Genomic DNA, 18,946 nt, shown 5'->3' on the forward strand with positions numbered 1-18,946 from the left:
TCTACACCCATGAAAGGGGTAGGGCCAAGGGCTACAGGGGCAGGTCCGAGGGCAGTCAGTCCTTAGTGCTGCTGGACTGCAACCCTGGCCCCAGTTCAGAGTGGCGTGGAGCAGCACTGCCGCGTCACTTTAAAGGGACCCAGAGATCTGTCTGCTGCTGTTGCTAAAGTAGTTGTGGTGACAGCTGGGGTTCCAGGCCCCTTTGAAATGCCAGGTCCCCATGCAACTGTCCCCTTTTGCCCTCTCCACCCCCGTTTGGCAGGCCTGCACACTTCCATCCTCTTTTCTTTGTAGCTGTAACTTTGCCACCTCACAGATATGTATTACCACAGCTTTATAATCATGTGAGCACACGTTATGATTTCTGACAGGAATTTGCCTCTTATTTGGGACATGAATGAAGCTGCTGAAGCTGAGTGAGAATTCTGCCATTGGCTCCAATGGGCTTTGGATTAGGTTTTCAGAGAATACTGTAGAACAATGAACAAATTAATAAAGAAAATGTGATCTGTCCAGAGATGAATATATTACACACCAGACTAAAATCATTCAAATATATGTAACAAACACTTGAATTAGTGGGTGCCTATATATCACAGCAGTCATCGGTCTTGCAGTCTTGAATGACTGAATCGGAGGTTACACTTCAGTAAAAAAAATATTTTCAAGGATCTTTATCCTTATGTAAGGTATATAATTCAAGATAGATTGTTAACACAATATTTATATAGATTTCATATGCTTCAGCAGACATCATAACATATACAGCATATATAGAAACAAGAGCAGATAATATATCTTCTTTTGGGGCTTAATGTTTGTTTCAGTGTTACGAATTTGAGGGATAGTGTCATTCAGGTATGACAGAACCCACGCAAGGTTTGTAGCTAGAGCTGAGGTCACCCTAACAAATGAAAATAAAACTGGTGCTTCTCCCTAGGAGGGAGTTTACTTTTGGCACAAGAATTGTTTTGCCTTGTGTAAATCTTGGTAACAGGGCGGGTTCAGGTTTTGTTGAGCCTATTACCAGCTGTAACAGGGAAGGAGAATAAAAAAAGCAAAACAGTGCAAGAAAGTGGGGAAAGAGGATGCACTTGGCAGCATAAAATTTGTACACCTCAGGGGGAGAGGTTATTCTTTAAACATGTTGCATTTAAGCTCTTGGCTCAACAGAATAATTTACCATTATTTGGATAGTGCTTGGTATGATGTATAGGCTACCTACCGATATCAGCAAACATCACTGCATTAAAGCTATTAATTTAGTCCTCCTAAAAACAGTTTACAGTTCTAATTGCTAGTGAATCAATCTTTTCCCACAGCTGGAATGTACTAAATAATATTTCTGCTTTTGTCAAGTAAATCTCCAAACAAATTTGATTGTGACAGGTCAAAACAGAATGCCAGATTTTGAGATGTCTTTGTGAGCACACAACAACATAACCAAACATAAAAGAAACAATGGAAGACAAAACATGGAAGAAGAGTTCATGGTGACTAAGAGTAATGAAACAGCAAAGACACACTGATGGCAGGAGAAGATTGGCACTAGGCCATCCCATTTGTACTTACTCGGAGGAAGTTATCCAAAGAACCGTTTTCCATATACTCCGTAACAATCATAACTGGTTTACCTGAAAATACATTAAAAACACCTAGTAAGCATTGAAAGAGAAATATAAAATTCACCATAAATAAAAAATGTTTTATGCATACTTAAGAATCTTGCTTCCAAATGAATCTTCCTCTAAATACTGATTACTTTTAAAAAGGAAAGACAAAGGAGGCGGAGGAAGTAGAGGAAAAAAGAGATTGAAAGAAAAGAAAAGAAGGCTCATGAGAAAAATACAGCACAGGTAAAAAGTAAATGAAAGCATCAGAAAATACACCCCTGGAAAACATCAGAAATACACCCACTCGTATCAGGACTCAGCCTAGTCCCATCTGATTTTTAACACTTCACATACATAGAAAGATTTGCCAACAATGATAACAATTTTTCTGATTTGTCAACCTTGATAATTTTTGGACTGCTATGCTTTATATATTGAGTCTGTTCTGGTAAGGCTATGATCTGAAGAAGTGGGTCTGTCCCACAAAAGCTCATCGCCTAATAAATAATTTTGTTAGTTTTTAAAGTGCTACATGTCTGCTTTTTTGTTCTGATATAATACAGACTAACACAGCTATCTCTCCGTTACTATATAAAGAACGTGTAAGTACTTGTATTTCTGTCTTGCATCACAGCATGAAACCACAGTCAAATGCAGTAATTTAGAGCCCATAATAGGTGCTCACATGGTAGCAAATGTGGTACAGGAACAGAATACTAACGCTGTCCCCATTCAGGGACAACCCTGTTGTGTATTTCAACATTCTCTCTGATAGCGCACTGGCTATATCTTTCCCCATAAAGTGACAGGAGATGGCTAATGGAAAATTTCCCCTGTGCATGGAAATGCTCTGTTCATGCATATTCTCCCCCTTGCACAGCACTGCTGTTTAAGAGGAGGAAGTTAGGCAAGGCAGGGAATGAAGTCCATACTGGAGCTCCACTCTGACCTATCTGCCACTGATTTAAATCAGAGATGCTCCTCTATAACTCTAATTTTCACAAGAGCTGGACAGCTTAGGATCAGGGAGCCACAGGTCCCTGGTACCTCTCCCTCTGTATTCAAGTGGCACTTGGATGGGATTGAGAATATTGCCCTGTATGAGAGAAGTTAGTCTGTATTCTCAAAACCAAGAAGTCCTGTGTCACCTTATAGACTAACAGATATTTTCGCGCATAAGCTTCATCAGATGCAATGGGCCGTTGCCCACAAAAGCTTATGCTCCAAAATATCTGTTAGTCTATAAGGTGCCACAGGACAACTTCTTGTTATTGCCCTGTATGTTGATTTAGCGGTAGAGCAGGGTACTCTGCAAAGAAACAACCCCACACTCATGGTGATGACCTCTTCTGGAGCGCAACATTTCAAGTCCTTGTGCTCAGTTTTGGTCTGATTTATGACCTGGGAATGTGAAAAGCCACTAACTAATCCATTTAGCAAGCCATGTAGCCTCCTAGAGGAAAATCCTCTTTTCCGCATTTCTTCTATAGAGCAAATGATGCAACAATAAATGTATGAATCAAACTATACGACATTATAGAGATTTAATTATTAATAATTGTATCTCCATGACACATAATTTATCTACACAATGCACTACATGTACGAGTTCCCATCTCATTAAAATAAGTCATTTACAATACGCTGAAAGAGTTCCTTGTTCTACTGCCAAAACCATTGTTAAATTATATGCATCACATCATTATCCTTTACACATGGAGATATAGTTTGACTGTAAGGAGTATCACACATGAGATAACTAATAGTCACCTCACATACAGTATTTAGCAAGGTAGTTAAGTATATGGCTAAATTCAAAGACTGAGAATATTCCCTACATAGCTTTAATGAGACTACTTTGTGCTCAGAGATAGGCATGTATACTAGTACCTTGCCCAACTGTGGCCTAAGCTAACCAGCGTTATGAGCAGACACCAAGTTCCCTGATATCAAAAACCAAACCAATCAATTCATTCTGTTATGGGGACATTTTTACTAATCCCAGACATTCATAAAAATCCCAAAATGTCATAGTTTGTAAACTGTATGTTTTTTTTTTAAATGGATTCTTTCTATACTACCTCATGTTGCTAAATCAGAGAATTTGCCAAACCACAGTAGGTCAATATTGTCTGGCAGCATTACCAACAGTCCCACTGCTTATCGGGCTCTCAGAAGACATTTAGGGGTAAATTACAGCTAAAAAACATCACAGCACACTGACAGCCAGGACTGGTGTCTGTAAACAAACTTTATGGGACCACAGAAAACTTGGCTACTTCCAGTTAATTAAAATCATGCTGCATCATAGATATTGCTGGACCAGATTGTACTGGACTTGAGGTTCAACCTGCAGTTGCCTTGTGATTTCTGAACTGTTAGGGTGCACACTGCTCATTCTTTCCAAATCCCATCTGGCAGAACTAGGGTAGAAACCTTTTTAAAACAATGAAAGCCAAAGGACTCATCTAATCCACTGACTCTAGAAACTGGGTCTTGAAGGAAAAATGTGAAATATTGAGAGAGTTGTGACACAATCATAAGAAATGGCAACATTGATGATGATCACCACAACGAATCTATGCCTAACCCATCTCACACACATTGGTGCCGCCTTGTCTGGAGTACTGCGTCCAGTTCCAGGCCCCCCAGAATAGAAAGGATGTGGATGCATTGGAGCAGGTCCACCAGAGGGCAACAAAAATGACTGAGCATGTGACCTATGAGGCAAGGCTGCGGGACTTGGGCTTATTTAGTTTGCAGAAGAAAATGGGGGGGTGGGTTTGATAGCAGTGTTCAATTACCTGAAAGGGTACTCTAAAGAAGATGGAGAGAGGCTGTTCTGAGTAGTGGCAGATGAGAGAACAAGGAGCACTAGTCTGATGTTACAGCAGGAGAGCAGGTTGGGTATTAGGAATAACTATTTCACCAGGAGGGTGGTGAAGCACTGGAATGTTTTATCAAGAGAGGTGGTGGAATCTTCATCCCTAGAGGCTTTTAAGTCCTGGCTTGACAAAGCCCTGGCTGGAATGATTTAGTTGGGGTTGATCCTGCTTTAGGCAGGAGGCAGGACTAGATGACCTCCAAGTTCCCTTCCAGATCTAGGATTCTATTATTATAATCTGTCAGTTGCCCAGCTTCCAAGCAGGGAGCTCTTGCTTTCTGGCCATGACTCTTTTTCAGGCTGGTAAATTCTGCCTTATCTTGCTGCTCTTCCTGGCTTCTCTGGATGAGAGGATGCCACCCACACCAATTACTTCCACCTCCTGAAGACTTCCTGACCTCTCCCTTTTTGACCCATCCCTCAGTCTTGGACACATTCACAACTTCTAGTACTTATAGTACTGCAGTTGCCCACAGAACAGATTCACATTATATGCCCCCTTTTAAAATTGTCTTAAAAGTTAACATACATTTCCTTAGGCACAAGCGTATTTGATACTCTGCACCCCCACCCAAATTGTAAGTCTTGCTAAGATTCCCATTTGGTAGTTGCAAAACTGAATCTTGCCGCAATGGATACAATGCACAGTATACCTAGCATTAAATGTCTTTCAAAAGTTGCTTGTGAAAACTCAGTGCATATTACAATTTGAGCTTTGTAAAACCACACTTTTTGCCTCAAAAATGGGGACGTATATGGAATTTCACATATTAAAGAGAGAGACAGAGACATAAAAATAAAAGATACTGTTGTGATATTTGCAGAAATAAGTCACTGTTCTGTAAACTTCATATAATCATCTATGTTTATATAGCTTGTGATCAACTCTGTGGTAGGGTGAATCATCTTCATGACATTCCACTGGATAGTTGCTATGATTCCAGTGGGGCCCATCACCTTTCTGTGACCCCATGTAAGCAGAACATTTCTATTATGCCCAATGTAGAGGTAACAGGCATTGGTACAGCAAGGCCAAGTGACTTGCCCAAGATCACACTGGAAGTTTGTTGCTGAGTAGGAAATCAAAGATGGGTGTCCTATGTCCCAGGACAATGCCCCAACCAAAAGGTCATCCATCCCTTCCTTATTTCAAGCTATGAATTTTATTATTTAATAATGTTTTCCAAAGTTTGCTTTATTTGCCTTTTTGCTGTAGAGAAGACAAAAGTGGGCTATGTAGATATTTAGGAAGATGCATTGTTATTTCACATGTTCGGCAAGAAGACATGGAAGTTAAAAACAGGACACCATCTTGCATCAATGTCACAACCACAGAGCAACTTCTGAGGGCTTGTTTACCTGGTGGTATAATTATTTGTGAGGCACCCCTAGCTCAGTACCCTGAGCTGCAGGTGCTAAATCCCCTCCGTTTTGGCCCTCTCAGTTGTGTCTGTATATGTGTCAGGAGGGAAGGCTCTGTGTGCTGCCTTTCCTCCCACCTGCCATGCTGAGCCATCTGCTTCCCCTTACACCAAAGCGGGACTGCCACAGGTGAACACCCTACATCCCATTCCACTTCACCAGCCCTGGGCTGCCTCCTACACCCTAAATTCATAACTCACTCCTAAAAGTAGGGATCCCACACCCTTATCCTGAGTCAGCTCCATCAGCCTAACTCCCACCCAGGCCCCACACCTGTACTGCAACCTCCTTCCCTGAGCCTGCTCCCACATTCAAAAGCCCTGTTCTGCTCCCCAGATGGCTTATCCCCAGTCCTGCCCCAGAGCTTGCACCGAGTCTGAGCCCTGACCTCCTCTCTTATCTACGCTCCTTCCTTCACTCCCATCCTCCTCCTGCACTCTGAACTTATTTTGGCCCCACTCCAGAGTCTATGGGGACCCACAAAATCGAATAGCCCCAGGACTTCAGAAAAATTAATCCACCCCTGGGTGCAACATTACAATTTGTCTCCCCGTATCTCTTCCTATAAACAGGGTGGATAAAATCTGTGTCCCCATAACTTCGACTTTTTACAGTTTTTCTGCAGCCTTTCAGCCTGTTGAAGAGAGAGAACAGCCTTCTGTTGACTGTTTGCAATCAGATGGTAAGGGATGGTACAGTAAGACAGAGAGATATCATGTGTGCTAAAAACAAATAGTTGTTATTGGTAACACTAATAGCAAAGTGTTACAGGTAGTCTATGGAAACTGACAGTATCTTCACAAGTGCTCAGACTAAAATGCAATATAGCTTCATAACTGGGCTATTCACAAAATGTATAGGATAAATTCATGGTCTCATGTAACTGAAGTATTGTATCCTCTTCAAATGCCCAGTTACCATAAAAATTCAATTTAATAATGTGTCAGAAGTCTGAGATTAGTTAAGGTATGAACAAAAGCCTTTCAAATTATTAAAATAACATTTCCCTCTCTTATTTGTCCTCCCAAATACTGAGTGCAGGTTTCCATCCATATTCATTTGTAAATGTACATGTAATCAGAAACATATGCTTAAAAAAAAAAGGTATACTTTCAAAAGAATGTTCTGCATTCATTTATCAAAATGTAGCCGTAGCCATTTATACACGATTACAACTTGTGTCAACAGTGTTTCAGAAATTTATTATACTAACAGGCTACAAATTGCTGTAAATTATTAATAAACAAGAGAGGACATTTGTGCTGGCTGTTAAGGCTACTGCCCATAAGGCACCCTTGAGACCAGAGTAGAGGGAAATTCTGAACAGAAACAAATATGAAACAGGGAAATAATTTGGTGCTGGAGCAAAGAATTGAGATATTATTTAGCTAATGCACCTCAGGACATCTCCAGTGTATTGTAAGACACATTGGGTCATACAGCTTTCAAGCAGTCACTTTTAGATGTAGATGTCATTGCAAATTGCTAGATGTTGCTTCAAAGGTCACGATCAGCATGAAAAGTCAGTTTATTGCTAAAGACTATTTGCCAAAAATAATTTGTTTAATGAAGAAAGGGTCACTTTGTCTATTTATCTACTACATATACTGGGAATGATTCTGTGAGTCCTCCACAGATGGACCATCCCCTAAGTGTATAATGAATGTTCCTGAAAAGTATTTATGACATTGTTAAGTGTTATATTCCCACTATTCAATAACAATTAGACAGTATCGCAAACTTGACATTAAAATGTATCTACCCAGGCCAATATGTACAAGCATAGGCAGAAACCTAGAGGACACAGATTTTTCTTTAAGTATCTTGAATAGTGGGGTATGAATCAGGAAATAAGGGTTCTGGATGAATACTTAAATAATTGAGTATGAGTGTGTTCCACCACCCTGTTGACTGATTAGTAATGAAAAAATGTTTTTTTTCGTTCTTGATTTTTGTTTTTTTTAATTCACTTCACCAGAATGGAGATGAAGAATTTTGTAAGGCTTCCAAAACATTTATAAGGGATTTCCAAGCCTGGAGAGCTCGATGTACAGAATCCATTTGTTCTCCAATTTATAATCTCACTATTCAAGACATATAAAGAACCAGCCGTACTCCCTAGGTTCCCTGATTTAAGAGCACTGCTGGAGTCTTCCCCTATGGTGGGGAAAAGCACTCGCAGTGGGAAGTTGCTGGATCATTTTCCAGCTGCAGTTAGAGGACTCAGTAGTCGAGAAGGACTCTAGCAGGGGGTGGACATGGGGAAATGCTCCACTGCAGACTTCCCCACTGCCACCCTTAACCGAGCCACAAATCAGTGAAAAGTAGGCCACATCCACACGGGTGTGTGTAGCTCAGGGGTCTGCAACCCCACAGCATATGGGCTGATTTTCACTGGCACACAAGGCAGCAGCGCATCCCTGGCCCATCTCCCCTGTGGAGCCAGGAGCTTGCTCTAAGTCATGCTGCCTGTGGACTAACAAAAGACCAGCTAAACAGTAAAGCTATGCATTGCAATTTATTTATGAACGAAGCTGTTGAGAGTAGAACTATTAGTGACTTTAAAAAGCATCTCCAGCATTTTGACTGTACGTAAAGGTCAAAAGGTCAAATTTTGGTATGCCACCTTGGAAATGTTGCAGACCCCATGGTATAGCTGCATGTTTCTTAGATACTGCACAAGGCCCTAGTTCTCAGAGAGCTGTGTTGTAAATCTACCCTGCACTAGCCTGACCTTCTCTGAGGCTACATCTGCACTACAAGATACATTAAAATTTAAGGCAAGTAGCTCGATAGTAAAATGTCACTGTCTTCACTGTGAATACCATTAGTTCGAATTATGGAACACTAATATCAATATCATAATATCGTTGGAACCTGCTGGGTGTAAAGTTCGAATTTAAAATTTTGAATAAAGGCCAGTGTGGAAGCGCCATGTCTTAAAATCAAATGTATTAGCCTCCAGAGGTGTCCTGTATGTATCCCACAAAGCTTAGTGGTTATCTGCCAGGGCTGAGTGCTGCTCTCCAGGTGTGCAGGAAGGAGGTCACAGGAAGCCCATGAATTTGAATTTGAATTCATCAGTATCCAGTCTTTGAAATAAAGGGTGCGCATAATGAAAAAATTTCTTTAACCTATTGCATTGCATAGCATAGGTAGCCATCTCCTTCAGTCATGAGCACTCAGGGTAATGATCTGCCTAATAGTTCTCAGCCTTGCAAGAGAGCTCCAGCAAGAAGCGATCAGGAGATTCTGGATCTTCTTGAAGTTTGGGGAGAGGAATCAGTGGTGAGCAGACGTCAGGAGTCCAAGAGAAACGTGAACATATATGATACAATCTCGCAGTTAATGACCGCCAGAGGTTACTCTTGGGACTCTATGCAATGCTGGGTGAAAGGGAAAGAAGTCTGGCGGGCTTATCACAGAGTCCAGGAAGCCAACTGGTGTTCCAGGTCATCTCCACAGACCTGTCGCTACCATGAACAGCTGCACGTGCCTCCTGTGGGGGACCCCCACCATGTTGTCCACTCCTCATTAAGACAGCTGTGGAGGCCCTGGTCTGGAGTCCAGGGAGGGGAACTGGAGGACCAGGAGGAAGAAACCAATGGAGAGGAGGATGGGGGCAATCAATAACAGCCCAAGGAAGTGCTTCCCAACAGCCCAGAGCTCTTTGCCCTAGAGCTGGAACCAGTCCCCCCATGCAGGTCCCCTCTACACCAATCCCTGAGCCCCTGTGACCAAGCCGTTCTGCTGAGTATTTTTTCTGAATGCTACCGGTGCGTTTCAGGGGAGTATAGGTATGTGTATGGGTACAGGTTTTCTATGGATTTGTGCCCCTCAGAAAAGCACGTTAATATTTCTGGGGATGGAGCCCTTATCCTTTTTGGAGATCTCCTCAAAGGCCTCATCCCAGCACTCTTGTATGTTTTGCACCAGGCCTGACTTAATGTGGCTTCCACGGTAGCACACGTTGCCACAGCAGGCAACCAGATAGCAATCTGGTGTCAAAGAGCCACACACAATTTTGGCAAATTTTCCAGGATTGCGGTCACACAGGGTGACCAGCTCTTTGTCTATATCTGTCAGTTTTAGGCGGGTGATGTCTTTCTTGGCAAACTGAAGAAACACAGGAATTTGGATTGGATTTTTTGCAGTGCTCCCTGCCCTTTTACATTCCCCAGGAGCCCACTGTTGCACTTTGTGGCAGGCCATGCGCTCCACTTCCCTGCTGCCGTGGGGGTGGGAGGGCCTCTAGGCCTTCTCCCCTCCCATTTTCCTTTCCCCGCACACTTTTTCTTCAATTTAGAGGGATTCCTCCACACCCAGCCATCCAAAGAGCTGGAATCAAACCCTCCCCACCCTTACCCCTCACCATATGGCTGCCGGGCTCTGCAGACCCTGCTACAAGAAACTGGCATGTGCCGCACAGGTGGGTTTGCCCTCCTGTATGTGGCCTTATTTCCCTGATGACTGCCAAGAAACTCTTGTACTCCGACCCGGCAGATGGCTGGAAAGTCCCCTCCCAGCATGTCTTTTAAATTTACAGGGATCCCTCCATACCCAGGTGTCCATGCAGCTGGACTCGAACCCTTTCTTGGCCCTCCCCCTTGCCATGTCACTGCCGGGGTCTGTGGGCCTTGTTACTTGTGGAGGATTGCTCCAGGAATGGGTGAAAAAAGTTCTTCCCCTGCTACAGGACAACGAATGGCTTCCCCTTCTTTGTATCCCCCTTCCCCCCAGAAAGTGGACAATAGCTTATCATGTCTACAATGAAATGTTCTGGATAAATGACAGTAAATGATGGCTTGTGTAATGCACACTTTGAATACCATCCTTAATAAAACTTAATAACCCTTGCAGAAAGAAACCTTCCCTGACAGCAGAGACAGAGACCCGTTCATTCCATGGGGAAGGGCTTAGTGTGAATTGTATCTCAGTTGTGACATTCACTTTACAGCTGTCATGGCCAGTGTGGGAGACAGGCCAAAGAAGTGCAAAAGGTCCAAGCAGGATCTGATCCTACACTACGTGGAATAGTTTGAAGCACAAGCCAGTGATATGAAAAAGGACACAGCACAGTGGTGGCAGAGTACAGCAGAGTGGCAGCAGGGTATGCTTGACTTCCAGACAGAGCAAGCGGCAAACCAGAGGGAGGATGTAGCAAAGCTCATAATAGTAGTAAGCAACCAAACGGAGGTCCTGTGCTCCATGCTGGAGCTGTACAGGGGCTCCCAATGCCACGGTTGAGAGTCCGCTGAAGACAGGCTGAGAATCCCCTGTTGTTGGGGTCCCCAAATACAGGGAGAGAGGGCAAGAGCAGGCTGCTGCAACAGCCCCAAGAGCCACTGCAAAAGGCTACCCCACCAACCTTGACCACGCTTCTTTTCCCTGCTGCTTAAATCTCCCTTGCACTCAAAATAACCTTTTGTCTTTAGCTCGGTGTGATTTTTTGGCATGGTGGCAGGGTGCACAAATCATTGTGGAGAACCAGGCAGGGGTGGAGAGGGCTGAGAGCACAGCTGCCTGCTGCTACGCCAAGGTCTGCAGAGGACTCACAGCAGAGGCTCCCGGGTAGGTGTGGGGAGAGTTGAAAGCACAACTGCCCATTTTTAGGAAAATAACTCTCCCTCCACATCCATTCTTCTTCCTGAAACTTAACCCTCTCCCCACAAGTAAAAGCATTTTTGTAAGACATGGTCTGATTTATTGGTTCACATTTAGTGGGGAGCACAAATGAGTTTGGTGAGTGGGGGTTGGTTGTCATTACAGCAGAGAAATACACTGCCATCATAGGTGTGGCAGATCATTCATGGAACCATTTTTTTAAAGTGTTCCAGATTGCTGTTCACTCTGCACGATTATTAGTGAATGGCCATGTAAGTGGCTGCAACTAAGCCCTGCCTATGGCCTCAGCCTCTGTGTCCCAGGCATTCAGGAAATTCTCCCACCTGGATTCACAAGTGTTATGCAAAATAATGCACATTGTAATCACAGTGGGGACATTAGTTTCATAAAGGTCCAAAGGGGTCAATAAGTATATGAACCTCACTTTTAAATGGCCAAAGGCACAGTCAACCACCATACTACACTTGCTGAGACTTTGATTGAAGTTTTCCTTGCTGCAGTACAAGGATCCTGTATAGGGTTTCATAAGACAAGGGAGAAGAGGGTAAGCAGGTCATCCAATACTACAACAGGCATCTCCACATTACCAGTCTTGATTTTCTGGTCTGGGAAAAAAGTCCCAACCATGAGCTTTCTGTACAGCCCAGAATTTCTGAAGATGCAGGCATTGTGAACCTCCCCTAACAATCCCATGTTGATGTCAGTGAAAACAACCTTGTGATCTACCAATGACTGCAAAACCATTGAGAAGTACTCCTTTCTCTGTATATACTCAGAGGCCAGGTGGGCCAGAGCCATGATGGGGATCTATCAGTGCCCCACCACAGTTAGGAATCTCCTGGGCAGCAAAGCCATCCACTATTGCCTGTACATCTCCCAGGGTCATGGTTTTTCTCAGGAAAAGCCACAAGATTGCATTGGTTACCTGCACCACCATGGACACCACCATAGATCTGCCCACCCCAAACTGATTTGCCACTGACCAGTAACGGTTGGGTGTTGCAAACTTCCACAGAGCGATTGCCACTCGCTTCTCAGCTGTTAAAGCCTCATTTTTGTATTGCTGCATTTCAGGGTGGGGCCAGCACATCACAAAGCTCCATAAAAGTGGACTTGCACATGTGAAAGTTCTTCAGTTACTGCTCATCATCCCACAACTCCAAAACGAGCGGTACTACCAGCGTGTGCTGGTCTCACGAGTCCAAAACCACCGCTCCAATGTCAGCAATAAATTCAGGGCAGCCAGCAGTTGTGAGTTCATGGACCACAGCAGAAAGATTTCCTTCTCAAAACCTTCATCGGCATCAGCACCACAGTGCTCAACCATCATGTCACTTTATAATTGACAGCAAAATTGTATGACAGTCGGTGAGGTGGCCATAGCTGTGTGTGCAATGACTTGAAGCATTTGAGAGTTCATGACTGCACTAGTGCTGTCTCTGGTTCATTTTCATACAGTTACTGGGTGCTCTGAATTCTAGGACAGAACTTTGCATTCTGGGATAGTAACATCAAACACCCACAATAAATGAAACTAAGGCACTATGGGATAGGTACCCACAATGCATAACTCATGCAGTGGAACTTGGATGTGGCAATGGGGACACAAACTCGACATGGAGAAACAGAGGGTTGAATATCTAGAAGGTTTATGGACACAAATTCAAACTCATAATACTGAGGTTAAGAAATCAAATGTATTAAAAGTTGAATATATCTTGTAGTGCAGATGTAGCCTGAGTTGCATAGTTCACTCTTTGAGCTATACTGCCCTGAAATGGCACTAAGTTAAAGTACACCACAGAATACTGAGTGTGCTGCATTATGGTCCACAGAAACCCATAATGTGGGGTAACAGGCTTGTGTGGGCTAGATTTGCATCCCAGCTTGCTACCAACTATGTGTTTGTGTCGACAAGCCCTTTGTACCAGTGAGTTGTGAACTTACGGAGTTACTTTTACATGTTGCAGAATACTTTAACCAAGCAACTGTAATAAAAGTAGAACCATTTACAAAAATAAGTATACAACCAATTATATCAATTTAGTTGGAAGAATCCCCTAAGAAAAACTACTTACTGACAGAACATGAAAGCCCCTCCTTCTGTGGGTTTGTTTTATTGATCAACTCCTATAGAATTAAATACGGAAGAGTAATCTTTTTGCACAATTTTGAAATTAACCCACAGAATCCTAGAGTGGGGATATAATTTTCTATTAAATTTTATAGGCTTTAAAAGGTAATTCCTATTGACCCCTTGAGGTCTTATGCCTATTAACTCTTACAAGGAGGTTTTCCTGAGGGTGGACCTTACTTTCTATTTCCAATTCAAAAAGTGCAGCTGGGATAGCTGCATTTAGTTTTTGCTGACCCAAACCAAAACCAGTCTTGGTATATTTATCTGCCCCTTCTTTTCCCTTGCTAGCTTTCTCCTGCATTTCTTTTTTCAAGGTCTCTAGATTTGTCTAAAAGCATGCTTTAAACCTCTTCAGCAGCCATCTGAGAAAATCTACATTGAATGGACCAGGAAAGGCAGGAACAGAGCCTGTGCTACCGTGGCAGACCAGGGAAAAAACACCCCAAGTTTCTAAAATATAGTAAGGTTAAGGAGAAAGGGAACTGCAGCACTGTGCTCACTGGGAGGTTAGAGAGCTGGCCTGCAGACAATCACATCTGCTCCCAATTGCTAAGCAACCAGTCCTATTTGCCTGTCTCTATGCCTCTTCCTTCTGTCCTTTAGGCTGTTTTATGTTGGAGGTGGATGGTAATGAGGTAATTTGAAGAAGGCTAATGAGTTGCTAATGTGCATATCCAGCCCCTCCTTAGCATAATGGCAGCCACATGAATTTTGAAGTGCAGACTTTGAACAGCAGATTGACAGTGTGGATGGGGGCAGCTTTGAAATAAGCCCCCCACTTTGATATGTTACTTCCACAAAACTAAATTGGAGTAAAGGGAATGTTGAAGTGGGGGACTTATTTCGAAGCTGCCCCCATCTACACTGTCAATCTGCAGTTCAAAGTCTGCACTTTGAAATTTGCACAGCCACCATTGTGCTAGCGAGGTGTTCAATGTGCCCATTAGTGCCTCAGTAGCCTGCTTTGAATTGCCTCATTACCATGTCCCCTCCATTGGGAGGGGGTGAGTGTAAAAGCAGCCTTAGTTTGGTCAGTAACAGGAAAATAAATGTGGCTGTTATCTCACCATTCCTTCTTTTTATCTCTCTTCCCGCCAGACACATGCCAGAGAAAGGGATTGTGGGTGAAACCCTGACTCAATCATATCAATAGGAGTTGAGCTATAGATTTCAAAGACCGTGTCTACACTAGACCCAAACTTCGAAATTGCCACGCAAATGGCCATTTTGAAGTTTACTAATGAAGCGCTGAAATGCATATTCAGCGCTTCATTAGCATGCGGGCGGCCGCAGCACTTCAAAATTGACGTGCCTCGCCGCTGCGTGGCTCATCCTGACGGGGCTCCTTTTCGAAAGGACCCCGCCTCCTTCGAAGTCCCCTTATTCCCATCAGCTCATGGGAATAAGGGGACTTCGAAGTAGGCGGGGTCCTTTCGAAAAGGAGCCCCATCAGGATGAGCCACGCAGCGGCGAGGCACGTCAATTTCGAAGTGCCGCGGCCGCCCGCATGCTAATGAAGCGCTGAATATGCATTTCAGCGCTTCATTAGTAAACTTCAAAATGGCCATTTGTGTGGCCATTTCGAGGTTTGGGTCTAGTGTAGACGTAGCCAAAGGGTCCAGGACTCCAGTCCATATGTCCTTAACAGAAACAGAGGAGTGACATCTGAGGGCTAATTTACACTAGAAAGGAAACTCAACCTAAGTTATGCAGCTCCTGCTATGAGAAGGACACAGTTCTCATGGCACGAGTTGACTGATCATAGGTTGAATTTCTGACATGGCCCCACTGCAGCAAGTCAATGGGAGAAGCCCCCCCACCCATTGACTTCTCTTAGGCTGTGGTCACACTTGGCCAAACTTTGAAATGGTCATTTTGAAGATTATTAATGAGGTGCTGAACTGAATATTCAGCACTTCATTAGCATTAGGACATTTCCAGTCACAGCACTTCAAAAGCACTGCTTTCAAATGCTCATGGCTCGGCGTGGTTACACAGGGTCCTTTTCAAAAGGACCCTGTGCTTTTCAAAATCCCCTTATTTCTCTTAGTAGAGGGGAATAAGGGATTTTGGAAGGTGCGGGGTCCTTTCGAAAAGGACCCCCGTGTAGCCATGCCGAGCTGCGAGCGTTCTAAAGCAGTGCTTTCAAAGCACTGAGGCCAGAAGTGCCTAATGCTAATGAGGCTCTGAATATTCAGTTCAGTGCCTCATTAGTAATCTTCAAAATGGCCATTTGCATGGCCATTTCGAAGTTTTGGCCAAGTGTGGCCAGTCTTACTTCTTGTGCCAGAGGAGTACCATGATAGACAGGCACACCCTCAAGGTTTGATTTAGTGCACTCCTCCTAAGCATGCTAAATTGAACCCAGGAAGATTGACTGCAGCAGCAGCAATCTTCTCCTTAGTATAGAGCTACTCCGAGGGAGAAAAGAAATGGGATGAAGTCAGCTAGAGAAGATGTGGAAAGACGTTAACAAACTTTTTAGGGCTAGCAAAGAGTGTTCCTACGCAACAGCATCCAGCCTGCTCCTACCCTCCGAAGTTCTTCACCTGCTACCCATAAATCCTTTTGAAGACTGAAGAATGCTTCTCAGCAGTCCCTCCCCTCATACTACCAGGCTGCATGACAAGCTTGGAAGCAGGAGTGCCCATCCTTCCCTGGCACCATCTTCACAAATATTAGCACGGTCCAAGGCTGCTTATTTTTGTTTGTTTTTCTAAGACTAATACACCAGTCCAGGAAAGCAGTTTATCACATACTTATCTTGCTCAACTTAAGTAGCACCTGTGTGCTTCCCTGAAACTAAATACTTTCCTTAGGCTTGGACCTCAACTTGGTACCTGTAATTATCAACTCAATCTGACAAGTAATTTTTATATATGATAAATGTCAATGAAAATGTATTTTTAGCAATCAGTTTGGAGTTGTTTGGTAACAAACAAAACAGCTTTGGTAATAAATTATGAGAAATATAAATTTTCTCCTTTAAAACTGTGTCAAAACTTTAAAAGTTTTAAACTTACAAACTTTTGAACTTTAACTTCGTTGACTTGGAGTGCCGACCTTTTGGGAAAGGGTCCTCCTTTCCGTGAAGTATTAAGCACCTTCCCTAAGAAAATGGTGAAGCTGGGAACCCAAAAAACCGAAGCAAAGTCTCTCAATAATCTTGGATTTGGGTGTTTAGCATTATTACTATTAATAACTGCACATGTCATAAGACAGTTAAGAAAATCTGTGTTAATGATAATAGCTAAGGATTTAGCTTGAAAATAATGCCTATTGCCTGTATCCAATCAGAAGTCTTTAGGAAATCAGGTTCCATAACTCCAAAGAAATAAACAGCAAAGGCTTATGAGCTGCTTTGCAGTACTAAACTGGTGAATACAGTCTGTCACCCTTCCTTAGAATGCATGACCACAATGAAAGCTTACCTAGGCCCACTCATCTGAAGGTAATTAGCGTAAATTAAATTTAATATTGCATTAAAAGTAACAAAGTACATGCTTCCCTTTTTAGCATTTGAAAGAAAACAAACAGTTTGAACACATGATACTAAGGCAAGTGTATAAAACAATTCAGGTGAGTTTTCAGAACGTATCTTTTAAAAAGTTGGTTTATTGAAACACTATTGAGCACTCCCACAGTTGGGATATATTCTAAGGTCTTACTTTTGGTCACAACTCCCTCGAGACGAATGATGTTAGGATGGTCAAACTGTCCCATGATGCTTGCCTCCCCCAGAAAATCTCTTCTCTGCTTCTCTGTGTAGCCAACCTTCAGGGTTTTAATTGCCACCGAAATCTCCTTTTTAGAAGGAAGCTTGAGGCGCCCACTGCAGACTTCTCCAAATTCTCCTGGCAAGGTGGAGGGGAGACAAAATGTGAAATCTCATTATTCCAATGGGAACTTCAGAGAAGAAGCTTTATGTTATAGAAAAGTCACTGAGGCAGCATCATTAGTACATGACACTGGAGGTCAGGGATCTAAGTTTTAAGCATGACACTTTCAGCCAGCCACATAACATTTCCATCCTTCAGGTCTCCACCTATAAAGTTGAGTTCATGTCACTTACCTATTTCACTGGTCTTGGTTACTTCAGAACAATGAGGGGGGAACAGTGTACACTTCAGGTGCAAATGGATACAATGTGGTACATCTATGGGAGGGCTACCTGAATGAGTGTAGTTATAAGCAAAGAAGTGATGCATACACATGGTCCTTGAACTGACTGAATAGAGGTAAGTTGATTTCAAAGCAGTTTAAATTATTTCAGTGTAAGGAGACAAACCATTGTAAGACAGAGAGATAGCTGGGCTAGTCTATATACTATCAAAACAAAAAAGCAGTAAAGTAGCACTTTAAAGAGTAACAAAATAATTTATTAGGTGATGAGCTTTCGTGGGACAGACCCACTTCTTCAGATCATAGTCATACCAGAACAGACTCGATATTTAAGGCACAGAGAACCAAAAATAGTAATCAAGCTTGACAAATCAGAAAAAAAATTATCAAGATGAGCAAATCAGAGAGTAGAGGGGTGAGGGGGAAGTCAAGAATTAGATTAATCAGAATCAGAGAATGTGAATCAGAATCATGGGCACAGTCTCATGTTCCTCAACTAACATCATATATGCCATCCTGACCTCCCCCCCACACCCCTCCACTCTCTGATTTGCTCACCTTGATTATCTGTTTTCTGATTTGTCCTCCTTGCTTACTGTTTTTGGTTCTCTGTGTCTTAAATACTGAATCTGTTCTGGTCTGGCTATGGTCTGAAGAAGTGGGTCTGTCCCATGAAAGCTCACCTAATAAACTATTTTGCTAGTCTTTAAAGTGCTACTTGACTGCTTTTTGTTTTGCTAGTGTATAGACTAGCACGGCTTCCTCTCTGTTACTATTCATATATGCCATCATGTGCCAACAATGTCCAGACACTTTGTATATTGGACAGACTTCAAACTCTCTTAGACAAAGAGTTAATGGGCACAAAACAGACATAAAAACACTCCTGATCCACAAACTTGTCATCCTACATTTTAATGGAGTGGATCATTCTGTTAATGACTTAAGAGTTTGCGTCTTACTGAAGAGGAATTTTCACGCTATTTTGGAAAGATAGGCTCCTGAGCTCTCTTTTATATTCAAATTCAACACATTAACATTAATGCTAATTCTTGACCCGCCCCGCACCACTCTACTCTCTGATTTGCTCACCTTAATAATTTTTTTTTCTGATTTGTCAACCTTAATTACTGTTTTTGGTTC

The 18,946-nt window shown here is 42.8% G+C and overlaps 1 protein-coding gene across 3 annotated transcripts in view; it reads right to left on the reverse strand.

Annotated features, from left to right (window-relative positions):
- Positions 1 to 18,946, reverse strand: part of EPHA3 (EPH receptor A3) — a 413,871-nt gene that overhangs the window by 46,506 nt on the left and 348,419 nt on the right. For all 3 annotated transcript variants that reach the window (XM_074998622.1, XM_074998615.1, XM_074998629.1), the window contains exons 11-12: positions 17,350 to 17,535; positions 1,573 to 1,634 (exon numbers count right to left, since the gene is read on the reverse strand). In XM_074998622.1, the coding sequence (XP_074854723.1) occupies positions 1,573 to 1,634; positions 17,350 to 17,535 (248 nt within the window). The remainder of the gene's footprint in view (positions 1 to 1,572; positions 1,635 to 17,349; positions 17,536 to 18,946) is intronic.

Source organism: Carettochelys insculpta, chromosome 1, assembly GCF_033958435.1.
Source record: "Carettochelys insculpta isolate YL-2023 chromosome 1, ASM3395843v1, whole genome shotgun sequence".
NCBI lineage: Eukaryota > Metazoa > Chordata > Testudines > Carettochelyidae > Carettochelys > Carettochelys insculpta.